Here is a 27,424-nt window from a genome sequence, read left to right as displayed (position 1 = left end):
TAGCAACTGAAATTTGTTATTCAAACAGTCCTTACCTGATTGTTGGGTTTAGTTGATAAGCATTTTCCAAAATAAAGAGTTTCTTTAGCACAAAGGCTACTACATGCAGGTCCATCAATGACTCCGGTCTTATATTTATCACACTGGAAAACAGAAGAGATAATAGGACATTTTGTATAAGAAGTGATAGTCACTGCATGAACTGATGGTGAGTGAGATGAGCAGAACCAGAAAAGCACTGTACACCCTAATGGCAAGATGGGGGTGATGGTCAACCTTGATGGACTCACTCATTCAATCAGGGACAATTTTAGAGCCCCTGTAATGGAAAATACAGGGAAATCCAGAGAAAGAACTGTGGAGTTTAAACAAAGTCTATCACCTTCAATTTTTTTCAAAGTGTCTTATGTATTACATAATTTTGCTATCTCTAATATTTTATATTTTCCTCAAGGATATGATTTTTCTCTCAACATATTCAATTTTGATCAATATATAGCATGGAAACCATGTAAAGATTATCACACTGCTTTCTGTGAGGGGGTGGGTGGGGAAAAATTGTAAAATTCAAAACCTTATAAAAATGACAGGTAGAAATTACTATGGTATATAATTGGAAAACAAAATATTTTAAAAAAAAGAAGTGACAGTCATGACACTGTCATGTACATTTATATTTAGAGAGATTTTTTGAGATGAGCATCATAAACTAGAGCCCAGTCATAACTCTGAAGATGTGAGCTCTGTCCATGCAACATGAGGGTAGACAGAAGAGTACTGAGCTATCATGGTGCCAACAGGCCACTGGAGCCCAAGAACTTGGATTCTTGGGATCACGTGATCACTGGTTTAGATCTTTTCCCCATTTTACAGATGAATAACCTAAAACCCAGGGCCTCAGTGACAGAGCTGGAATTTGAACTCAGATCCTTAAGTCCCAAATCTAACTCACTCAAATCTTCAAAATGTGGGACCTTGGTCTATCACTTATCTTTCTGGACTTCAGTTTTCTCATCTCTAATATGGAGGGTCAGGGGCGTGTGGTCTAAAACACCAGATTCAAATGTAACTGCAAAATGCTTAACAAAATAAAAATACAGTAGGACACAGATCCCCTGCAGAGATTCTCATTTTTGGTTGTCCATTTCAGTTTGGCTTTAGGTGACCTCTTGAATTTCCTTCTCTTCTCCATCTAGTATCATAGATCGATGGAGAACATAAGAAATCCATGTATTATCTGTGATCTCTGTTAAATCCTAAACAAGGTTCCAACTGCCTATAAGAATTCTTTACAAGTGGGCAAGTGCTGTTGGCTTCTCCTTTCTCAAAGGCATCTTCTTTCCTTCCCTGGGCTCTCCTCTAATCATGGCCTCTGCCATTTTGTTGTGGCTGTTCTGAGAGTGCTCATGACCCAGCTCTGAAGCATTGCCTAATTTTACTGTCCAGGGGCTGGCCTGTGGGGGTATAAATACACAATATTCTTCTTTCTTTTTCCCTTCTTTTCATTTACAAGATGATAGTCATGTTGTATAGTTTCCCTGATTTTATTTACTTCATTTTGAAATAGTTCATCTAAGACTTCTCATAACGTATCTCTCAATGGCCATTTGTTTTGTTTCCAGCTCTCTGTTATTGTAAAGAATATTGCTATAAGTATTTTGGTGCACTCTGGATCTTTCTGTTTTTGACCTCTTCTAAATGTCTTGTGTGAGTTCTTTTGATCAGAGTATATGGGTATTTTGTTTTCTTAGCCTAATTCCAAATTGCTTTTTAGAGTGGTTGGACCAATTCCCAGCTCTGCCAATGGAGTATTAGTGTGTCCCAATTTTTAAAAGTGAAGAAAATAAGAGTACAAAAAATATAGGCTGGGAGTTGGCAAATTACTGCTGAGGGGTAATTCTAGCTCACCACATGTTTTCTATGATGTGTAAAAATAATTTTTACATTTATAATAAAGTTTTATTAGATTTAAAAATGCAAAAATCATTCTTAGTTTGTGAGCAATTCAAGAAAGGATTGACTGAGGTTGGTTGACTCTTGTTTCAGGCAAGCAAGCTACTTCTTGGTCTTCATTCACTCCTCTACTCCATCTGTAAAATGGGGGGATTCCTCAGGATGGCCTTGATTTAAAAAAAAGGACAACAAAAATTGGAAGGAGGAGGTTCAGGTCCTCCAGTGTGTTTTCCAACTTCAACATTTCAACAACCATTGGACAAACATTCATTAAATGCCTACTTTATGCTAGGCTGGACATTAGGTATGCAAAGATTAAATTTGCTGTGTAACTGCCTTCAAGGAATTTACAATTTTATTCACTGTCTTTGAGAGAATGAAAATCCACCTGTGTAAATCCACATTTTTGTCAGAAGAGGGCACTCTTTTCTTTTTTTCTTTTTTTAATATTTATTCTCTTTTTGTACAAATGTTTTTTATACATTAATAAAATATTCTTGTTTAAGAGTAAACAGAATACCCCCTCCCCCCCACAAAATATAGACTTGCTTGGACGAGAAAGTAAAGGGGAGAGAAAAAATTAAAATTAAAAAAATAATAGTAATAATTGTAGGTATGGCCAGGTGGTGCAATGGATGGAGCACCAGCCCTGGAGCCAGGAGCACCCGAGCCCATATCTGGCCCCGTACACCCAACAATCACCCAGCCGTGTGACACACAAGCCTCCCCAACCCCACTGCCCTGCAAAAACCAAAGAAAGAAAAAAAAAAGACCCAAAATAAAATAGTAATAATAGTAGGGGTGGTTGGGTGGCGGACAGAGCATTGGCCCTTGAGCCAAGAGCACCCATATCCAAATCTGGCCTCAGACACCCAACGATCACCCTGCTATGTGGCTCCAGGCAGGCCACCCAGCCCCATTTGCCCTGCACCCCCCCCCCCCCAATACCCATAATAATAATAAAAAATGTGCTTCAGTGTTTGTTCCAACACCAACAACTCTGTCCCGGGTGGATCACATTCTTTTTTTTTTTTTTTTTTAGGTTTTTGCTAGGCAATGGGATTAAGTGGCTTGTCCAAGGCCACACAGCTAGGTAATTATTAAGTGTTTGAGGCCGGATTTGAACTCAGGTCCTTCTGACTCTAGGGCCAGTGCTCTATCCACTACACTACCTAGCCACCCCAGATCACATTCTTTATGGTAAGTCCATCGCAAAAGTTACTTCCATATTTTTCCACCATTGCCCTTGCTGATCGCAACTCCCTCCTTTCGTATTTCTCCGCTACCATGTACTCTATTTTCTCTCTCCTTTCACTCTGACTCTGCTGTAGGGTAGCTGAGTGGTGCAGCAGATAGATCCCTGGTCCTGGGGCCAAGAAGCCCTGAGCCCCCATACCACCCCTTAGGCCCAGCATCCACCTGGCCCTATGGTCTCAGACAGGCCATCCAATCCTAGCCCTTTGCAAGAAGTAAAAAGGAAAATGTATTATATCTGACCACTCTCCCCCCATGGTCCATCTTCTCCTCCATCACTCACATAATCCCATTCCCCCTGTCCCCCCCTTCTTACTCCAGATGTCTATACCCCATTGGGTATATATGCTGTTTCCTCTCCTAATCACCTCTGATGAGAGCCAAGGTTCCCTCATTCCTCCTTGCCTTCCCCCCTTCCACATCACTGCAATAGCTCATTGTAATAAAGAAAAATCTTATTATATGAGATATCTTGGCCTATTCCCCCTCTCCTTTTTCTTTCTCCCATTATATTTCCCTTTTCTTCTGTTGACTCCATTTTTACACCATATTTTATCTTCAAATTCAGCTTTCTCCTGTGCTTCAACTATAAAAGCTCCCTCTACCTGCTCTATTAACTGAGAAGGTTCATATGAGTATTATCAGTGTCATTTTTCTATGCAGGAATACATGCAGTTCATCATCATTAAGTCGCTCATATTTTCCCCTTCTCCTCCGATCTCTATGCTTCACCCGAGTCCTGTATCTGAAGATCAAACCTTCTGTTCAGCTCTGGCCATTCCAACAGGAACATTTGAAATTCCCCTGGTTCATTGAAAGTCCATCATTTTCCCTGGAAGAAGACATTCATTTTTGCTGGGTAGTTCATTCTTGGCTGCATTCCAAGCTCTTTTGCCTTCCGGTATATTATATTCCAAGCCTTATAAGCTTCCAATGTAGTTGCTGCTAAGTCTTGTATGATCCTGACTGCAGCTCCACGATATTTGAACTGTGTCTTCTGGCTGTTTGTGATATTTTCTCTTTGACTTGGGAGTTCTGGAATTTGGCTATAATACTCCTAGGGGTTGTTTTTTGGGAATCTCTTTCTTGGGGGGATCGGTGGATTCTCTCCATTTCTATTTTGCCCTTTGCTTCTAGAATATCAGGGCAATTTTCCTATAGTAATTCTTTGAAAATGGTGTCAAGGCTCTTTTCCTGATCATGACTTTCAGGCATTCCAGTAATTTTTAAATTATCTTTCCTAAGTCTGTTTTCCATATCAGTCGTTTTTTCAATGAGATGTTTCACATTTTCTTCTAATTTTTCATTTTTTTGGTTTTGAAATAATGAATCCTGGTTTGTTGTAAATTCATCAATCTCCCTGAGTTCTATTCTTTGTCTGAAGGATTTGTTCTCCTCAGAGAGCTTTCTTATCTCTTTTTCCATCTGGCCAATTTTGCTTTTTAAGGCATTCTTCTCCTCAATAACTTTTTGAACTGTTTTATCCATTTGACCTAAGCTGGTTTTTAGCATGCTATTTTCTTCAGCATTTTTTTGGATTTCCTTGACTAAGCTGCTGACTTCATTTTCATGGTTTTTCTGCATCTCTCTCATTTCTTTTCCCAGTTTTTCTTCTAACTCCCTCATTTGATTTTCAAAGTCTTTTTTGAGCTCTGTCATAGTCTGAGTCCAATTTCTGTTTTTCTTGTAGTCTTTAGATGCAGGAGCTTGTGCTTCCTCATCTTCAGACTGAGTATTTTGATCCTTCTTGGGCTCATTTGCAAAATATTTCTCAATAGTCTTCCTCTTATTTCTCTGCTTGCTTATTTTCCCAGCCTGAGCCTGGTTTTGGGGTGCTTCCTGAGCTTTTGAGACACTCCCACAAGGGTCTCAGTGTGTGAGGCTCTGTCCTCCCTCCTGGTCTGTGAATGACCATATGCGCCCCCCTCTGCCACAGGGCTGAGGTGGGGGGGCCCTGCTGTTCTATAGGGGGCCTATCCTGTGATCAGGATCTGAATGTGTTCAGAGCCCCAGAGTCCTGTTCCAGGGGCAGAGGACAGAGCTCTGCAGTCTCTCTTCACTTCCCTCCCTAGGTTCAATGGGCTCATGCCCTGGGGGCTCCTGCTTACCGGCTCCGCCTGTTTGTGTTCCTGGATCCGGGCTGCCCAAAGAGCACTTTGCTTGCTGTGTGCCCTGAGGGCTGGGTTTCATGTGTTGTTCTGGCAGAGGTCCCCCGCTGTTCCCCCACTTTGTGCCGGTGCTCCCCGGGGTGCAGCTCAGGAGACTCCCCGCTGCTGTGAGCTGAGACTCCCAGTGCCCTGGGGCTGCCTCCAGGAGGCTGAAGTTTTTTTGCCCTAGTGGGCCACCCCTCTGGCGGGCCGCCCCTCCGACCCCAGGGAGCAGAGCCTTTCTGCTCTTTTCCAGGTTACTTTGAGTAGGAGAACTGCCTCATTGGGGCCCTCTGTGGGTTCTGTCTCTCAAAAGTTTAGTTAGAGTCCTTAGTTTGGAAGTTTTATTAGAGAGCCCCTAAGAGAGTTCCTCTCTTGTCACTATCTTGGCTCCACCCCCCTTCTTTGCCAAATCAAAATGTATTGTCTATTGTTTCAATAGAAACTTTTAAAAATAAGGTTGGACCACCCTGACTTAGATCATCAGGGTCCACTTGCTCCACTTTCCTCACTGATTCTTTTGAAAACTGAAGTTCATTCTTTAAATATTTCTTTATAATTCTTTAATATTTTGTGAAATTGAGCAAGGTGACAAATAGCCCAATCCTTAATTCTTAAAGTTCCAGTCCCTCTTAGTTCTTAAAGTTCCAGTCCCTCAATAATTTTCCTCTAGCTCAAAGGGCTACAAGGTAGGTGGCACACTGATTATTCTCAACTTTCTTGCTAAACAGCTACTAAAATTATTTTGGAAGCATCGGGTCCAGTTACCCAAGTATTTCTATTGCTGCAGTCATCTTGTATTTTGTACTTTTCAAAGCATCTGCAGACACATCTGCTGCTAATTTGAGTCAGAAGCCACACACTTGAATACCAGTGTCTCAGTTCTGGGCCAGGGTGAGGGAGACATGGGAAGGGAAAGAGGTACAATTCTTGAGCTACTTTTCAGTTGGGTCCAACTCTTTGTGACCTCATCTGGAGTTTTCTTGGCAAAGATACTGGAGTGGTTTGTAATTTCCTTAGCCATCTCAGTTTACAGACTGAGGAAACTAAGGCATACAGAGCTAAGTGACTTGCTCAAGATCACACAACTAGTGTCTGAGGCTGGAAGATAAGTCTTTCTGACTCCATCTGCTGTGTGTCCTAGCTGTTTTTCACCACCTGAGGAGGTACAGAAAGCCTTAATAAAAGAGACCCTAGCAGATGACATTCTGCTCTATTCCTGCCCCCATTCCCATTCTTTTCATTATGACCTGACTCTCCACTCTTATTCCATGTACAATATGAAATAAGGATCAGGGAATTAAGAGTTGCAATCATTTGGTATGTCCTGGACTTTTCCTTTGACTTTCTGGAAAAGCCTAAGGACTCCCTTCTCAGAATTAGGTTTTTCAATTCATGAAATAAAATGCATACAGCTACAATGGAAGTCAGTTATAGTAAAATACATTTATCCATCCATCCATCCATCCATCCATCCATCCATCCATCCATCCATCCATCCATCCATCTATACATATAGTTACAATGGAAGTCAATTATAATAAAATACATTTATCTATCTATCTATCTATCTATCTATCTATCTATCTATCTATCTATCTATCTATCTATCTATCTATCTCTATCCATCTACAAATTTACAGACCCCAGGTTAGTGTGTATGTGTGTGTGTGTAAGGAGTGGTATGACACAACTAGGTGGTGGAATGGATAAATTGCTGGTTCTGGGTCAGGAAGACTCCTTAAGTTCAAATCTAGCCTCAGACACTTATTAACTGTGGGTCCCTGGCCATATCACTTTACCCTGTTTGCCTCAGTTTCTGTAAAATGAGCTGGAGAAGGAAATGGCAAACCACTCTACTATCTTTGCCAAGAAAACACCAAATGGAGTTACGATGACTCAGATATGACTAAATAACAACTGGGAATGCGGATAGAACATCAGCCCTAGAGTCAGGAGGATTTGAGTTCAAACCTAGCCTCAGACAGACCTTGGGCAAGTCGCTTAGCCCTGATTTTCTCCCATCCAGGGCCATCTCCATTTGTGCTGATTCATGTCTGGGCACTGGATCCAGATGACTCTGGAGGAGAAAGTGAGACTGGGGACTTAGCAAAGCCCCTCCTCATTCAAATCCAGTTCATGTGGTTATCATGCTATCACCTCCCCTGATGTCATGGTCTTCTTCTTCCAGATCGAGGGCAAACATCATCATCAATTCCAACAAATCAATCCCCAAAGAAGACCAAACCATTTGAATAACTGAATTGAATAATTGAATCATAGACATAGAATTGGAAGAAACTGAGGTACAGAGTAGTCAAGAGACTGGCTTAGGATCATATAGCTTGTATGTGTCTGAATCTAGACATTTTTGATTCCAAATCCGACACCATATCCACCAGGCTGCATGATAATCATTCAGTGAAGGAGATACTGACGGGGAAACTAGTAGCTTCCTAAATGGTGAGGTATTTGTCTGACTGGGAGGAGCAGAGCATAGATGGGAAGGGTCAGTCTACCAGGAGGTCAGGGGAGATGGCCAGGACACTATTGAAGTGGTCAAGCCTGCCACTGCCCCATTGTGTCCCCAGCCAGGCAAGGGGGATGATTCATCCTGACTTTTGCCCATTAAAGCAAATACCCAGCTGTGCTCTTTGATGTTCCTTTTGATTTCATTGGTGTATAGGATGTGTTCTTAATAAAGCTAAACAGAACTCCTTCATCCCTTTCTCATGTCAATAATGCCCTCCATTATGTCCTTGCTTTCTCCAAATGGAAGCTGCTGGCACATTAACACCACCGTGCTCCTTCCTTGGTGGATGGCTTTTTCTGCAAAACACGTATTTTATCAGGATGAGCTCCATTTATTTCCATCAGCCATCCTTTCACGTGGCTGGACCCAGCACATTCTTCTTCATCTGCGTGTATCTCAGGGGCCTGACCTGCTAAATGACTAATAATAATAGCTAGCATTTATATCACATTTGCTGTACAGAAATGAAATTAGAAGTCCTTAAAAGGCTTATGTAGTCTTTGAAAGAATTAAGGTTTCTCCCCACCCTAGACCATCATGCCAGAAGGGGTCATTTTTTTCAATTGATATTTTATTTTTCCAGTTACATGTAATGAAAGTTTTTTCACCCATATGCATATGCATATTTTTAAGTTACATAATTTCCTTCCATCTTCTTTTCCCACTCCTCTCCCCTCAGTGGTGAACAGTCAAGTTCATATACATGGCACATATACATTTGTGTTAAACATGTTTGTTTACAGATTAGTCATTTTCTGTAGGAGGAATTAGGATTAAGGGAAAAGAAACTATGAGATAGGAAAGAAATACATAAGAGAATTAAAAAAAGTGAATGTAGTGTTTATTCAGATTCTGTTTGTTTTTTTGTTTTGGTTTGGTTTTTGCAAGGCAATGAGGCTAAGTGTCACACAGCTAAGTAATTATTAAGTATCTGAGGCTGAATTTGAACGCAAGTCCTCCTGACTTCAGGGCCAGTACTCTATCCATTGTGCTACCTAGAGGCCCTGTTATTCAGATTCTAAGGGTTTTTTGAGTTGTTTTGTTTTTCTTCCTCTGGATAGGGATAGCATTATCCATAACCAGTCTCCTAAGGTTGTCCTAGTTCTTTGAACTGATGTGAGGAGCTGCATCCATCAAGGTTGATCATTTCACAATGTTGTGGTTAGTATGTACAGTATTCTCTTGGTTCTGCATGAAGGGGCCATTCTTTATTAAACTTTGCAACCAATTGTGTTATAGGTTGATTTAACATGCAATAATCTTCATAATGGCCTTGAGGCAGTCAAAAGAGTGATGCACTCACTGGTAGTCAGGGCTGCTTTGTACTTGTCCAAGCTCACCAACAGCCACTTCCAAGGCTTTCCCCATTCTTCAGTAGTTCAAACAAACCTTCCCATATTTCTCTGAATTCTTCATATTTGTTATATGGTTCAATAATATGAATGAGTGAATAAAGCATTTATGAAGCACTATGCAAAGAAAGTTCTAGGCTAAGAGCTGAGGATCCAAATAGAAAACTCCCTGTCCTCAGGAGCTCCTAGTTTAGGGGGAGAGACAAGCCCTAGGGCAGGTGTCAGCTGCACATGAAGGTCTTCTGGTCCTTGGGGGAAGTGTCCAGGCAGAGGGTGAGGCCTCTTCTTAGTGGCTCTTAGATGAACCACTTGGCAGGGCCAAGGACTTTGGTGTCAAGAACTTTCCTTTCTGGGACTTCCACCAGGTAAAAGCCCTAACTAGAAGGTGGCATCTCCACAGGGATGGCTGAGGGCAGCGGGCAGGAAACAAACTGGCTCTTGAGTGGAGATGGAGGTCAAGATAGTGCTGGTACCTGTCCTGCCTGGCCCTTGCTGCTTCCTATCTCTCCCTTAGGTGCCTAGCTCCTTTATCCAGGCTGGTCTGCCTTCCCTGGGGGTGACAGTTGGGGAGGATGGCAGTGGCTCCTTATCTGCAGGAGATGGTCCCATAGCTGGGAGGGCTACTGGAAGGTGGACTCCTCCTGAGGCCAGTGGGAGACCCCCCATGGTGTATTCAGTGCTAGTCCTGGAGCCAAGAAGAACTGAATTCAAATATGACCTGTATACTATCTGTATGAACCTGGGACAGTCACTTAACATCTGTTTACCTGTTTCCTCATCTGTAAAAAGGGAATAATCATAATAGTACCTACTTCCAAAGTTTTGTTTTTTTTACTTCCCAGGTTTAAAGATCAAATGAGATATTTGTAGATCACACAGCATGTACTCAATAAATGGTTGTTTCCTTTTCCCCTTCCCCCCCCTCAATAATGGTGGTCTGGGGGTTACTGCTATTGCCAGGGCTCTTAGGCTGTCTCCATCAAGGTCTGAGGGGAGATGATGGTTGAGATGCTACTAGTTTGATTTGTCTGGTCCAGACTAATTTATTAGTACATTCAATTTATACTCAGCTCTTGGCCAACTAATAATTGCCTGCTTTGGTTTTGCAAGCCCCAAAACACTGCTACCTGTAAGTGGGTGACTAAGGGTTCTTTCCTTTTCTTTACCTTCCCAGAGGTGAAGTGGATGCTCACAGAATTTCAAACTTTTCTGGAAGAGGGGCTACTTAACTCAGCTACCCCAGTGGCTTGCCTATCTTTCCATATCTTCTTCAGCACTGATTATTTCTATTCTCATTATCTTTCCTACTTGATAGGTGAGAGATAAAATTTCAGTTGAATTGATTTGCATTTCTCTGATTATGAACCATTTGGTGTTTTTTTTTTTACATATTTGTCATCTATCATCTTTCCACTTGTCCTCATTATCCCTATTTTCGATGCTCACTTGCCATGTCGAAGTCCCTAAAGAAAGTCTTTTAATATCTATCTTTTAATTAGATGATTAAAATTAATATTAATATTTTAATTTCCCAAGGCTAAAACTGCATTTTGAGGGCTTGTGTTTCCTTTTCTGGGCAGACTAAGTGCTGAAATTTAAATGATCTTGTGGGTAAGGATGGTGGTTGATGTCCTTGGTCATTGGCCATGTCCACTCATTGGGCACAGCAGGCAGACTAAGGGCAGTTCTCAGAAAGGGGCAGGCTCTCTGTGTAGTGGTTATTCCAAGGTTGCTGACTACTTATTTCAGTATAAACAATACTCTGAATATTACAAAACCAGGCCAAACTAAGGTTTCTGTCTAGGAATTGATCTCTTTTAAACAGTACCTTTCACCTCCTGGAAGAAATAAAATATTTTTTGTTTCCGTAAAAGGAAGGACTCATTTAGTTAATAAAATGCAAAGAAGATAGTTACTTTGCTTACCTACATAATGGTAGAAAAGTTCCAAAAAATCAAGCTTAATGAAGAAATAAGGGTGACTTGGGTTCATTACTCTGCACATATTAACTTCTATGCCCTAGGAGGAACTTAAGGTTCATTATAGTATATTACATGTGATGTATGTGGAGGCATGACCAGGGTAGGGAAACATATTAAGAAGTAACATACAGGGCAGCTAGGTGGCACAGTGGATAGAGCACTGGCCCTGGAATCAGGAGTACCTGAGTTTAAGGCTGGCCTCAGACACTTATTAATTACCTAGCTGTGTGATCTTGGGCAAGTCACTTAACCCCATTGCCTTAAATAAATAAAATTAGGAAAAAAAAGTAATATACAAGAGGAGGACCAGGAAATTGGGAATTATATAATCCCCAGCCAATGAGGCCTGAGGGATGGAACTAGAGTTTTAGGGGCAGAGATAAAAGTTGCTTATTTTTTGCTTCTGTATGTATGTCTGTCTTTGAAGATGCACACCTTTCCTGTGTAATGTATTAATTTTTTAGGTTACTTCATCCACCCTGGAGTCATTGTTTTTCTTTTAAGATTTATTTCTAATCCCCCCTTCCCTCCCACCTTTCCCCATAGATACAGAGTTTTCATGCCAATGTATAATCAACAAACCCACCTATTGGTAATTATTGAGTCATATCTGTTTCTGTTTGGGCACCTGCCTTCAAAGTTTAACTAAGAGCCGCTACCCCACCTGGGATATCAAATGGTGGGCTCAGCATTCATGGAATGATCACCTATGTTTTGGTTCACTCATATATCCTCAATGCTAATTGCTATTTCTTTCTGATCCTTAATGAGGACAAATGATCAACATGCTTGTAAACTGGAATGTAAACACATAACCTACTTAAAAGTAGAACCTTTCATTAGCTCAATATGTTCTTGAGAACTGCTTAAACAAGAGGATGGGCAGAAAAGGAAAAAAATTAATATTTTCTACCTTCGGAGCAGCTAGGTAGTGTAGTGGATAGAGCACCAGCCCTGGAGTCAGGAGTACCTGAGTTCAAATCTGGCCTCAGACACTTAAAAATTACCTAGCTGTGTGACCTTGGGCAAGTCACTTAACCCCATTGCCTTAAATAAATAAAAAAAAAATTTTAAAAATATTTGCTACCTTTAATCTAGTCTAGTCATCCATGACTGGACTCTAGCATCAGCTGATGCCCTTGAGTTAAAATGGCTAAAAACTGATTCATGTTCCCCTGGTTATATTCTTAAAAATAGGAAAAAGGCAGATAAAATGAGTGGCTTTAGGGTATAGACTGATAGCATACTGGTGAAATTAGGGGCATTGAAAATAGGGAACAGTCTACAATTTGTGGAGTTTAGATGAATAATTAAAATAATGCAAATGATAGCAAATATTAGCGCTTTCTGCTTTATAAAATATATCCACATGTATCATCTTGTCTGAATTTCAAAATAATTCCTTTGAGGCAGGGAATGCAAGTATTATTAACTCTATTTTCCAAGTGAGAGAATTGAAGCTCAGAAAGGTTGACTTGCTAAAGGTCACAGAGTTAGATAAGAGTCAGAGCTGGGACTCAAATCAAGATTTTCCAATTTCAGATTCAATTCCCCCTCATATGCAAACATATATTTAGAAGGTGGGTCTAAGGAGGAGTCTGGGAAGACCCTCCTTAATTCTACTTCAGTCTCCAGAATTAAGTGCTAATCATTCTCTGAAGGCTGTTTTGATAAGGTGTACCTTGGGGTGGTCACAGGGACAGCTGAGTTACAGTTGGGATAATTTACCTGGATCCTATGCTTACACTTGTCTAGGAGAACAGAATCAGAAATCATGAGATCTGGGGGGAAAGCCGCAGAGAGATTCCCAGATTTAGTTCACCAAGGAGAAGCCTGCTCATGTCCCCAAAATGGCGGCATGCAGGGGAGCATTCTAGGGCACTACCTTTCTTGTAGTCAGTTTAACTCAATAAACATTTATTAAGTGCTTACTATGGGCCAGATCCTGTGCTAAGCAGAGCAATAGTCTTGGAGTTGGGTGGATGGCAGTTCGAATCCAGGCTCAGACACTTGAATCTAACTAGCTGTGTGATCTTGGGCAAGTTACTTAACCTTAATGCCATCCAGGGCCATCTCCAGTCATCCTGATCCATATCTGGCCACTGGACCCAAATGGCTCTGGAGGAGAAAGTGAGGGTTGGGGGCTTAGCATCCCCTTGATGTCATGGTCTTTTTGGAAAATGAAGGACAAACATTAAGCTCTAGGGACATAAATAAGAAAGACAATTCCTACCCTCTGGGAGTTTACAATCTAATGAGGGAATGGCTTTTGAGGGTGAAATGCCCTCTGGGTCATGATACTTGAGGCTGGGGAACCCAAAGTTCCTTTGAGGAAGTGGAGCTCCCCCAAAATGGAAGGGGAGTGACTTGGGTACATGTTCCTTGACCTTCTGTCTGATTAAATGAAGCTTGTCCTAGAGTTAGAGTTTTGTTAGTCTGAGAGGTTTGCACAGAAGATTAGGGTCCTTCAAGACCACTTCTGTGGTAATTAAATTCTGATATTCCCAGAAGAACTCTAGATGGCGACACAATCCAAAAAATTGTGATAACAAATGTGGCTATGCTAAGACATGACCAAGATGGAATCAGGGCAGATGTAAACCAGCATGAGCTGGGTCATGGGTTACCTACCCTTTAGTTTATCCTAATCTTGATTTTCTTTGGGGGTTTTGGTTATTGTTGACACAATGAGTCAAGAATTTGAGGAAAACAGGGATTGGGAGAACACATGCATTTAAACTTTATTGAAACAGGGTAAAAGTTGGTCTGTATTTCAAAAACCTACATAAAAGAGAGACTGGGGAGCTATATACTTAGATGGCACAAAGCGGGGGGAGAAACTCAATTTTAAAAAAGCTATTAAAGATCTGACTGTAAGATATTATCTTCCTTACAAGCAAACCTTGGAATTCAACTGATCTTAAAGATATATAAATGCACAATACTGGAGAAATCCAGGCTAGCCAAAAAATAATTAGTGATAAGCAAATTCAAATTTAATGAAATGTGGTTACTCATTTCTATATAGTGGAAGATGTGGTTGGAATATCTGAGGGCTTAAATATACATGAAGCAAAAGCTAATCTACTAGAGTAAACAGACCAGAATTTCCAGTAATTGAATCATAGAGGAATCTGTAATAAAAACTGGAGGTTATGGTGCCAATTTAGCTCTTATTGGAATGCTCCCAGTGAAGTCACAGAAGTTCATTTAGGGTGCACTCTTGTACCTTACTCTGCATTCGAACAGTTTTTAGCAGAACCACATGAGATTTCAACAGAAAGTACCTAGAGAAGAGCAATTAACCAAATCTATGATACTTAAAGGCTTTTGAGACTTACATCTAGTGGGAAAAGGACCTTTGCTTTTTTGTTAAACTTTAGGAGATGGAAATATTTGGCATAGAATATAAAAATGCCAAAGGAGGGTTATGATCTCATCTACCCTGGCAAGCAAAATATAAAATCCTTGACTTCCAGCGTCCTAGAAAAATGTACTTGCAACCAAAATAATCATTAAAGCTTAGTGGAAAAGGAAAGGCTAAAATCTAAAAAAAGGATGATCCCCCTAACAAAAGAAACTATGGTATCATTTACCTCCACTTTCAAAGACCTCAATACATTTGTCTCCCATTTACAGTTTTTTTTCAGATTTGGATAGGAAATTGAGTCCTTTGGTTCCCCCCTAATCAAAACAAGGTTTTGTTTTTTTTTCTGTCTCTATCAAATCCTACTAGGATATTACAAATTCTACATGTAAAGAGTTTAACTGGCACCTGAGTTCCCAGTTATAAAAATCAATTATGTATTTGAGTCATAAAAATTGACTACCTTCAATTTAGCCTGTTTATTGTATGTTGGCACAGACCTGTTTGGACATTGTTTCCCCCAAAGACTCTGAGCTCCTTAACAACAGAGACTACTTTTGCCTTTCTTTGTATCTCTAGCACTGAGGATAGTGTTTGAAGTCAGGAAGTCCTGAGTTCAAATCCCATCTGAGAAACTTAACTGGGTAAATCACCTAACCTCAGTTTCCTCAACTGGTGATAATAATAGCACCAACTTTCTAAGATTATTGTGAGGATCAGAGAAGATAATATTTGTAAGGTGCTTAGCAGCATATGAAAGGGGCTTAAATACATGCCTGTTCCTTTTCTCCTAAAGGATGTGACCTGGATGAAGATCCCACAAAGGAAATTAAACTAAATGGATCAGAAATGGAGAAGAAGCAGGAGAGAGTAAGGTCATGAGAAATGAGAGAAGAGGGTTATCAAGTATCAAAATAATATTAAATACAATCCATTAAATACTTAATTCGTGATCTTTACTCTGCAAGCCTTCCTTTCTCCCTAAGTTTCTTATTACTCTGGAGGGTGCCATGATCCCCAAGTCAGATCCACAGCCTTAGATGTCATTCTTGACTCCCCACTCTTTCTAACCTCCATATAAAATCTCTGTTGATTCTACCTCTTCTGTCTCCTGAAATGACAACCCCATTCCTGGGGATGGTGTAGAGCTTCATCACCTCACACCAGGACTACGGCAATATCTTTCTGGTTGGTGTCTCCCCCATTTCAGTCCATCCTCCACTCAACTGTCAATCTGAACTTCCTAAAACCCAAGAAGAACTCCTCTGTCATCCCTCTCCTCACCAGGGTCAAATATAAAATACTGTTGGGTGTTCAGAATCCTTGTAACCTGGCTGCCTCCTACCTTCCAGTCTAATTTCCCCTAACTACCCAACATTTAACCCTTCGTCTATTGGCACAGATCTCCTGGCTATTTTACAAATAAGATCTCCAGCTCTTGATTCCATGCCTTTTCATTGGTTGTCTCCCTTGCCTGGAATTCTCTCCTTTCTCATCTCTGTTTTTTGAATTCCTTCAAGCTCCAGGTAAATTTAGACATTTTATGACAAAAATTTCCCAATCCCCCTTAAGGCTAATAGCCTCTGTTGATTTTCACTAATTTATCTTTTATATATCTTGTTAGTTCACCATTGTTTGCATGTTATCTCCCCTACTAGACTGTAAGTTCCTTGAGAGTAGGGACTATTTTTTGCTTTTCTTTGTATCCCAAGCACTTAATCTGACATGACACATGATAAACTTTCAATAAATTTTTATTGATGACTTTTATTTGAATATAACTGTTTCCTTTGTAATTCTATGTGCTTTTTGTGTTTAAAAACAGTTTTCTGAAAAAGGATCTATAGACTTTAATAGATAGCCAAAGGGATCCAAAACACAAGAGCAGTTAAGAACTCTTGATCTCAACCCTCACTGAACAGAGGAGCAAAATCAGAACCAGAGAAGGTTAAGGGATTGAAAGTTAAGAGGGTATGGTTCTACAAGCTCATAGTAATTATAAGAGCTTCAATAAAGTCAAACTTTTGCAAAGTGTTTTATATGCATTAAAATGTGTTTTACAGGGGTGGAGGAGTTCCATTGGATCTAAAACCTGAATGATTTCTAAAATGCCACACTGCCTGAGTCTCAATAGACCAATATGTTCATGCTCTTGGTTTGCAAAGCAATAAAGGGAAACATTCAATTTTGTTCAGTGAAGAGAGATAGTATGGTATAATGGAGAGAACACTGGAGTGGATGTCATATTCCCATTCCATTATAGTGAGTTAAAGGTTTGAATACAGGGGGGTGAGAGCCGAGGAGAGAAGACAGGAAAGAAGTAGGTGGAGGGAAGGAAGAGAAGGAAAATGAGAGAGATGTATGGGGAAGTGATGGATGGTGATTTTGAAATACAAGAAGAGAATAGATGTGGGTATAGGACAAAATAGTCCACTCAAATCACAGGTAAATTTCTAGCCACACCCATGCTGTTGGTTCAGCCTTTAAATTATTATCCCTTCTAATCACACCCTCTTGAAATACCTGCCTCACATTCCTCAACTATTTGTCTTGCCTGATTCAGTATTCTGGACCATCCCACCCCTATACAAGGTGTTCCTTGCCCATTTCAATTTTGAAGCTCTGGGATTAGGATCAAATGCTACCAGGGGCGGCTAGGTGAAGCAGTGGACAGAGCACCGGCCCTGGAGTCAGGAGTACCTGAGTTCAAATCCAGTCTCAGACACTTAGTAATTACCTAGCTGTGTGGCCTTGGGCAAGCCACTTAACCCCCATTGCCTTGCAAAAACTAAAAAAAAAAAAAAAAAAAAAAAAAAAGAATCAAATGCTACAGAAAATTTTCCTAAGGGTCCACACATTATCTTGTGATTTCCCAAAGCAAAGCAACAACCCTTGATCAATACATCTCGATATGTATCTTTCCCATTAGAACGTGCAATCCTTGAAGGAAGTAACTTTCCCACTTCAATATTTTATCCCAGTATTTAGCACAGTGATTAGATCATAGTAAGCAATTCCAAATGATCTATTCCACTATTCATAGATCAGAATTCTAACTGGTTCACTCACAGCTGCACACTGGGAGAAGTTATTCTATTTGACTACTATCCTATGCCCAGAACTATATCACAGAATAATAATAATAATAATAATAATAATAGCTGATGTTTACCTAGAGTACATAAACATATATAATATATATATATATATTAAGGTCTGCAAATCATTTTACATACATTATCTCATTTGATACAAAGCTTGTATGAGGTGGGTGTTTTATCATTATTTTCATTTTATAGATGAGTAAACTGAAGAAGGAAATGGCAAACTACTCTAGGTTTTGGCAAAAACACCCATGGACAGAGGTTCATGGGATCACCAAAACTGGACATGATAACAAGAAGAAGCTAGGAGAGATTAAGTGAATTGTCCCAGATCATACAGATTTTAGTTCCAGAGGTGGGATCTGAACTGAGTCTTAGTGACCCCAAGTCTACCACATTGCCTCCTAAAGAGTATCTGTCACAGGGTAGATTTATTACAGCTGAAGATTCTTCATGTCTATTGGGCTAAGGTCATGGATTCCATTCCTTTGTAGGTTTTTGTTTCATTCTGACTCAGTCCTTCAAGTGCTTGCACCTGGTCACATAGGGAACAGGTGAACTAATATGCATGAGAGTGTAAACCTAATACCGTTAATGAAAAAAAAACAGTAAAAAATATATCCCATGTCCTATTGGTGGTAGATCAGTGGTATATCATCTTCTTGTACAAAGAGTAACATAGAAATGGCTATTTCATCCTCACTCAAGTCCTGGGATGCAGATAGCACAGGCATTTTTCTTATCTGTAAAATGGAGGCAACAGAATCCCAGAGAGCCTTGGTAATTTGCTTTATGTCACACATTCATAATTGCATGAAATGGGACTAATGCTCCGAAAAGTATTAATCTAGGAATCCATAGGCTTCAGTTCAAATCTCAGTTCTGTCAGTGGGAAGTCATTTAGCTTTCTGCACCTCAGTTTCTGTATTATTTGGAGTGTACCCATGCTCCTTATCTCATAGTGTGATTGAAAGAATCAAATACCATATAAATGTAAGCTACTATTATTGTTTTAATATCCAACTGTGTATGAATATAGGGATATTCCTGGCACCTGCTTTTCTTTTGTTTTAAGTGACTAATTCAGATATTCCTTATTTGTAGAAACAAACCTATCAAAAAAGTGATTTTTTTAAACATCAAAGTTTTATATATTCAAGTTCCAAAATAGAAATTTATTTATGTTACACTAAGTTGCTCTTTCTGTTCCTCCCTTTTAAACAGTTTACTTCTGATCTGTCTGGGCCTCAGGTTCTCAGAAGGACATTGTTTCTGATGTTAAGCTGCTCAGACTTGAATATCTTATATTTATCTTTACTTCTTAAAATCTCATATAATCTACCTTTTTGAAGGTTAGGCTTATTCTTCAGAAACTTCATTTTTGAGAACCACTTCAAAACCTGGGGCACTGTAAAATTCCTTTGCCCTTTCTTCTATGTCTATAAAGTCTTCTCTCTTTGTTCCTAAGAACTAATAAAGTAACTGCCTTTTCCTACCTCTCTGGTGTTCCCAGACCATCAAGCCCATCTCAGAGCTTCTGATCCAAGTGTGTGGTCTTCTCCCATTAGAATGTAAGCTCCTGGAAGGCAGGGCTGTTTTTTTCTCTCTGTGGGGATTTGTATTCCCAGCATTTAGCATACAGTAAGCACTTAATAAATGCTTGTTGCTTAAATTCTATGTCCTGCATCCTTGTAAGTCTTCCTATTTTAGAGGATCATGAGATTTAGGGTTGAAAGGAATCCTAGAGATCACCTTGGCTCAAAGAGGGGATATTTAGACCTGCATCAACTCTGATTCCAGTGCCATGGAAGGTTGGACCCCCTCCCCCATCTTAAGAATAAAGTCTTAAATCCCTTCTAGTACCTGCAGATGGTGCAATGGATAGAGCACTGGGACTGGAGGCAGAAAGACTTGACTTCAAATGTGACCTCAGACGAATGCTGGTTGTGAGACCCTGGGCAAATCATTTAACCTTGTGTGCCTCAGTTTCCTCATCTGTAAAATGAGCTGGAGAAGGAAATAGTGAACCATGGTAGTGTCTTTGCCAAGAAAATCCCAAATGGGGTGAGGAAGAGCTTGGACATGTCTGAACAACCACAACACAGCAGCAGCAGCAACAACAACAAAACCAAATGCTAGGAAGGATAAAAAGGAACATTCAGGCACAAATCCCTGTTCTGGAGAAGCTAAGACTCTAGTTGGGGAAATGAGGCTTCTTCATTTCTCTGTCCTCCTTCCCTGGAAGACTCTTCATCTTCCCTTAATTACCTTGCAAATATTTATCTTGAACATATCTTGCAAATGTGTATATATATGTGTGTGTGTGTGTGTATATACATATATATATAAATGTGTATATGTGTGTGTGTGTGTGTGTGTGTGTGTGTGTGTATTCATACACATGGTTAATATGTATCCACACACCCATATGGTCTCCCCCCAATTGAATGTAAGCTCCTAGAGGGCAGGAACTATTTCCCTAGTAAGTGCTTGATAAGTGCTTAATAAAAGTTCATATGAGAATCTGAAACAATGTGATAGAGTAGAATTCAGGGCCACTGAATAAGAAGATAAAAACAATGACAGTTCACATTGTATATCACTAACTGTGTCTTCAGTGCTTTATAATTACTATCTCATTTGATCTTCACAACAGCTCTGGAAGGTAGATGTTATTATTATTATTATTATTATCATCCCCATTTTACAGAAGAGGAAACTGAGGCAAAAAGAGGTGAAGTGACTTGCCCAGAGTCATATCGCTAGAAAGTGTCTGAAGTTGTATTTGAGATTCTGACTCCAGGCCCAGCTCTACCTGGGCTTCCAACCCAGGATCCTTTGGTCAGCAGTTTGACTTGAGATGGTTATCCACGGAGGGGGATGCAGGGAGGGGATGGGAGCTGTCATAGGGGAGGGAGCCTCTACCCTAACATGCAGACTTCCAGAACAAATGAAGAGAAAAGCAATGATAAAGTGCTTCCTATGTACAAAACACAGAGGACCAAGCTCTGGGAAGACAGGTAGAAAAGCAAAACAGTCCCTACCCTCAAGGAGCTTGCATTTGTATGTGTGTGTACATTTATATGTTTATGTATGTGCATATGCATGTGTATGTTTGCATACATGTTTGTATATATAAGTCCCTGAGTTTGTGTGCATGTATGTTTGAATGTGGGTATGTATGTGTATTGTGTGTGTGTGTGTGTGTAGGAAAATAACACCTGAAGGAGGGTTCAGTTGCAGGGCAGATGATCACCCAGGGATCCATATGGTGCAGAAGCAAAGCAGGTGGTGAGGCATCTTCTCCAAAGTCTTTTTCATTCATAAAACCGTCTCTGTTTCTGCTATTGAACCACTTGGTAATGCCAAGGACTTTAATGGAGGGGGAGGGGTCTGGGTCTTTAGAAGCTGTGGTTGTACCAAGGTTGGGGGGATGGGCTGTCAAATCTGCTGAGGCCAAGGTTAGGCCCCATTTCCCCAAGGGCATCCCTGGTCCTTGGCTCTGGGAACTGACCCACCTGGCATAGTCTGCCTCTTAAACAAGGCTTGTTGCTTCAGCCAGAATGGCTCAGCTCCCTGGGATGCATCTGGTCTGTGCAGGTGGTGGTGAGATGAGGGACATTGCTTCTCTGGATGATGGCCACTGAGGCTGGCAGTCTAGGGGTGCCACTACTCTTGGGGCTCTTAGTTTCAGGGTGCAGGCCAGGTCAGTCTGGTGGTCCAGGCGGTGGCAGGGTCCAGCCTCTGTCTCAACCTTGGGGAGCCCAGTTACTTCAGTGAGGCTGATCTGCCTACTCTGTCACTGGCAATCGGTGGGTGGTTGGGCTTATATTATGTGCCAGTTACTTAAAAGGCTGTGCTGTTATGAACACCAAAAGCTGGAGGGCAGCTTATCTCTTTCATCTTAGTTCCATTATAGAAGCTGTGAAACAAAACTTGCAATAGGTGGAGTGCTGTAGAAAACTGCTGTTCAACCGCTCCCTGACATTAGGCATATTTGAATTCCACCTTCTTCACACCCCTTTCCTCAGGGAGCCTCAAGGCTTCTTTCCTTTTTGACAATCAATCCCTTCCTTTCTTTCTCCACAGCCCTGAAGAATCCTAGGAATTTCTAAACTGCCCAGGGAGGACTGCTGAATTGGGTCATACAATCTCTATCCTTGGACCACACTGACAATCATCTCTTCTTGAATATTCCTTTCCCTTTTTATTTTCTCTCTGGTTAATTCAGGAATCTGACACTTCTAGGGAATAATATGCTTAATTTTATGATTGACAGACTGTCTACCATGAAAGTGATCTTTATTTAATATAAAATAATGGGCCTGAAAGAGTTCTCAAAAATGTTCATGTAAAATGTCATTAGAATAATTGTAAGACATTTTTCTCAAAATCTAATTCCTGAATAGACTTTTATTGTTGTTTTCCTTTGAAGATGTCTTTAAAAAATGAGGACTGGAATTTATTCCATATCTCAGCAAACACTCCAAGCACCTATTATGCTATTGCCAAAGAGACAGTGTATTCTATTACAAGGCTTACAACAATAATATGGAAGAGACAACTTTTTGGAATAGCTGAGCATCAGGAAGGATGATAGATAGATTTGAAAGGTGCATGTTTTCTAATTCTGAATATTTATATCAGGGTATACCTTATCTTAGTTGCTGTTGTTCAGTCATGCTTTTTGTAGTGTCAAGGAATTGGAAATTGAAGGGCTGCCTATCAATTGGGGAAAGGCTGAACAAGTTATGGTATAGGAATATTATGGAGTACCATTGTTCTATAAAGAAATCATGAGTGAGGGGACAGCTAGGTGGCAAAGTAGATAGAGCACTGGCTCTGGGGTCAGGAGAATCTGAGTTCAAATTTGAGCTCAGACACTTAAAAACTGCCTAGCTATGTGACCTTGGGCAAGTCACTTAAATTAAAAAAAAAAAGAAATCAGGAGTGGTTGGACTTTTAGAGACTTGCATGGACTGGAAAGACTTGCATGAACTGATAGTGAGTGAAGTGAGCAGAACCAGTAGAACATTGTGCATTTCCATTAACATTAACAGCAACATTGTGAGATAATCAACTAGGATGGAAGCAGTTCAGGGATCAAGAACAATCCTGAGAGAGCTGCTACAAAAAATGCCATCTACATCCGGAGTAAAAAACGTGGGGTCTGAGTACATGATCCCCTCTTTTTTTTTGAAAATTAAATTTATTTTTCGTACATTTTAAGTTCCAAACTATCTCCTTCCTTCCCTACCCCACACTAGAGAAGGCTACCATCTAGTATCCATATGTGTGTGTGTGTGTGTGTGTGTGTATATCCACAAACATGCATAGATGTAGATATATGTAAAACTATACTATGAATACTTCTGTTTATCTGCTATGTCTCTGGAGGTGGCTGGCCTCTTCCTCCTAAGTCCTTTGTAGTTAATTGAGGTATTTATAATAATCAAGATAACTTAGTTGTTTGCAGTTGTTCTTTGAACAATATTGTTGTTACTGTCTCCAGCTGCTTGTTTCACTCTTCCTTATTTCATGCAAATCTTTCCATGTTTATCTAAAACCAACTCATGTCTTATAGCATAGTAGTGTTCTATCACAATCGGATAACACAACTTGTTTAGCCATTCTCCAGTTGATGGGTATTTTCTCAATCTCCAGTTCTTTGCCAACATATTTCTTTAATGTCATTTTCACTTGATAAAATCATTACTATTTTTTAAGTTGAACCATTTGGCATGCTTAGGTGCTTTAGTAGGTTACTGTAGTTGGGGTTTGCTAAGGAAATGGAGTGCAGGGGTGGCTCCCTTCATTGATGGTGGAGGATTGGGCAATAGGCAGAGCTGATGGATTTTGAGGAGCTGCTATTCATGATGGATCTTGCAAGGATCTTGGGGGGTCTAAAGGGAGATGTTGATCATGATGCCAATGGTTTCACTGCACTCTTTTCTTTTTTTTGGGGTGCCATACTGCTTCAGGTTGACCGGCTTTCTTGCCCAATGGTTGAAGCTGAAGTTAAGGTCACATCTCCACAAGGACTGATGATGGGTACCATGTGATCTGGAGGGCAGATCCCATGGTCCTCTGAGCCTTCATGGGGGAGGTGGTCATTGTTGTGGTCTCTAGGTCACCTCATTCAAACTTCTTGCTTTCCCCCACCAGACATTGCAGTGGAGCCCTGAGTCAGCAAAGGGGCACAGATCCAGCTGAGGGGTTCCTGCTATAGTCACAAGATGATCTGGAGGGCAGGGTGTGGGATGAATTTTGCCTATATCACCTGTGCTACTTCTGCTTTGGATATCTAAGTCAAATTTCACATGATCCCTTTTTAAAAAACTTCTTTTGTGTTTTTTTCTTTCTTTCTCATGGTATTTCTTTCCCCTTAGTTTTAATTCCTCTTTCACAACATGACAAATATGGAAATATATTAAATAAAATTGCACATGTACAACTTTTACCAGACTGTTTGTCGCCAGGGTGGGGAGGAAAGGGAGAGTAGTAGAAAAATGTGGAACTCATAAATTTGAAAATGGATGAATGCTGAAAAACTACTTTTGCATATAATTGGAAAAATAAAATAAAATTTCAGTTAAAAAAAGAAAGTTGTGTGGAAATTAATTTTTTTTTTTTTTTTTTAGGTTTTTGCAAGGCAAATGGGGTTAAGTGGTTTGCCCAAGGCCACACAGCTAGGTAATTATTAAGTGTCTGAGGCTGGATTTGAAGTCAGGTCCTCCTGACTCCAGGGGCGGTGCTCTATCCACTGCGCCACCTAGCTGCCCCGAAATTAAATTTTAATATGCAAATTAGAGTTTTAGCACTGGTTAGAAAAGAGTTGGCAGTAAGTCCTTTGCGGTTCACTGAGGGTGCTGCTAAATGTCTCTTTACTAGGGTAAAAAAATGATTATAAACAATAACAACCTTAAAAATACAAAAAAAATAAGGAAAAAGATACTAACCACAGTCATAAAACCCAAACTTTTTATATTTTTGAAAATAATTTATCTTTTTATTAGCACTTAACAGCAAATTTCGAAAGAGGGTACAGGTGTTCCTTCCTCTCCTGTTTTTTGGTCTTCAGGCTTTCCTCATGTTTATTAAGCCTGTGGTGCATGACACAGGTCTTCCTGGGCCGAGGGTCCAGGGTTTTGTTATTTCTTGCCCTTATAGAATTTCCTGAGGTTCTCTTTCTGTGTCTGGTTGATGAAAGTCAGGACTTGGAAAATAGATTTCTGGATGATTAGGATCTTAGATAAGTTTGGATGTAGCTCCTCCAGTGACCTTGGCCACTCTCAATTGGGTAAGTTCCACCTTTAAATCATCTAAATGTTTAAGTAGCTCCTCTTTCTTCCTGCAAAGATCCCTGGCCTTGATTTTTGCCATGATCATGGTTATAACACACCACCACTGGCTCCGAGGGGAAAAAGCAAGTTTTTATATTTTTTAAAAAAGAATTAAGCTTTAACAGAATAATAGCAGGTAATTCACCCTGATCTCTTTTTTTAAATTGCAAAGTTTTGGTGCTATTGTTTAAAAAACAAAACAAAACATTATTTGTTTTTCTAATTCTACTTTCTCCAGTGTGGATCACTTTATGATCTTCCCATATTTTTCTGTATTCTATTACATCAGTATGCCATCATGTCTCTGGTCATTCCCCCTGTAATTAGGTATATGGGTTGTTTTTAGTTTTTTCAAAATTATGAATAAAAAACTGAATATTTTTGTGCATATTTCATTTTTTTCTTTGAATAACATTTTTAGAATATAGTCCTCATACAAAGTAGGGTCATTGGGTCAAAGGGTATGATTAATTTTTTAGTTCATTATATATTGTTAAGACTATGCTCCAAAAAGATAGTACCAACTGAAGAATTTGTCCAAGTGTAACAGGATGCCTCTTGGCTGACATGGGTCAGTCAATAATATACAGTACTGCTGTGGAAAGAACATTAAATCTAGAACCACAAGACCTAGCACTAGCTCCTAGCTCTGCCACTTCTACTGATGGGATTTTGGGTAAATTATTTAACCTCCAAGGACCTCATGTGGAGTGGAGGGGGGGGAGGGTCAGGGCTGTATATGTGTGTGTGTGTGGGGGGGCGGAATGCCAAACTCAAATAGAAAGTTTCTTGTTGGTCTATATTGACTTAGAAAAACCACAAATTATCATGTTGTACTTTTTTTTTTGTTTACTATACTGTCTATGCTGTGCTGTATTTTTGTTTATTTTGTTAAAGATTTCCCTACATTTTAATTGGATTCACTCACAGGTGGTCAGAAGTCCTGAGTTCAAATGTGACCTCAGACACTTAACTTGCTTTAACTAGCTATATCCGTAGGCATATGACTTCACCTCTATCTATCTTAGTTTTCTCAACTATAAAATGGGGATAATGGCAACACTCACCTCCAAGTTAAGTGTGAAGATCAAACAAGATAATAAATGTAATGCACTTGACCAGTGACTAGCACATAGTAGACTTTCCTTCCATTTCCCTTTCTCTCTCCAGCACCAACACTGGGGTCACTGCAGTTAATCCAAGTTCAGTTGCCTTCTAAAATTGTTTTCATTTAAGTTATTCTAATCTTTTTGAATACTATTTATTCTTTTGATTTGGGGCTTTTTTGTTGTTGTTGTTACTGTTTGCGTTATTTCAGGAAATCTCGTGTTTCTTTGAAATCCTCATATTCATCATTTCTCCCAGGGCAGTAATATCCTATTACATCCATATGCCACAATTTGTCCAGGCATTTCTCCAATCAATGGGTATTCACTTTGTTTCCATTTTTTGGAACCACAAAGGGGCTGCTATGAATGAATGAATGAAAGGGTATCTATGAAAGTCTTTAAACATTTCCATGACTTATTGCAGTAGCTAAAGCTTCCCAAAGAACCAAAGAGGGTGTCGGCGTCTCTGGGAGGGTGAAGTCCTTAGATGCTCCTGGTTGTGGCTGATGAGCTGATTGTATCATTGAATACTTGGAGTTCCCACTGTGAGTCTCTTTGGATTTCTTGCTCCATTTCCAGTGCTAATTCTGAAATTTTAGTGTGCGCTTCTGGGTTTTTGTTTTTTTTTGCTTTATCCCTCTGACTACATAATATTTTTATCGTATCATAGCTCTTGTTCAGCATACTCATTTCTTTTGCTAAGTTTTAATTTTCTTGTGAGAACTTATAGCAATTATTTCTTTTGGCATTTTTATTATTACTTTCAAGATTTCTCTGCCATCTTCCCAGAAACCCTTAAAAGAATCCTTTTATAATAAGAACAATCATACCCTCCTTTATCTTTATTGTAAAAATGGATCTTATGTATTTTTTTTTAAGGTGGATAGTGGATGGGGCTGGGCTTGGGATTTCATCAGTGCATGATACTCCTGAGAATTCCTCACCTTCACCTAAGCAGGATGACACCATCACTACAATCTACAATCTTAAAGAACTGTCCAGGGGGCATCTAAGAGTAAGTCCAGGGACATGGAACCAGGATGCATCAGAGGCATGTCTTGGACTTAGATCTTCAATGCTCCAACGGTGGTTCTCCATGCTCTGTATCAGACTATACTAAATGATAAGACTATTCCTATAATTTAGAATAAATCCTTATTAGGATAATTCAGTCAAATAAAATTCCAGTAAATAGAATGAATCTTTACAGTTTGAAAGTGATGACTTAAACAACAATTACTAAAATGATATTAAGACTATTAAAAGACTATTCAATAAAC

At 39.9% G+C, this 27,424-nt stretch overlaps 1 protein-coding gene and 1 pseudogene across 1 annotated transcript in view; both read right to left on the bottom strand.

The window, feature by feature from the left end:
- Window positions 1-27,424, bottom strand: part of DIPK1A (divergent protein kinase domain 1A) — a 112,159-nt gene that overhangs the window by 9,895 nt on the left and 74,840 nt on the right. The window contains exon 3 of the mRNA XM_074221665.1: window positions 36-143. Coding sequence (XP_074077766.1) covers window positions 36-143 — 108 coding nt within the window. The remainder of the gene's footprint in view (window positions 1-35; window positions 144-27,424) is intronic.
- On the bottom strand, window positions 71-27,424 carry LOC141512599 (large ribosomal subunit protein uL29-like; annotated as a pseudogene).

Source organism: Macrotis lagotis, chromosome 2 (assembly GCF_037893015.1).
Source record: "Macrotis lagotis isolate mMagLag1 chromosome 2, bilby.v1.9.chrom.fasta, whole genome shotgun sequence".
Lineage (NCBI taxonomy): Eukaryota > Metazoa > Chordata > Mammalia > Peramelemorphia > Peramelidae > Macrotis > Macrotis lagotis.
Note: the sequence above shows the minus strand (reverse complement) of the source record. Positions and strands in the feature narration are given on the sequence as shown.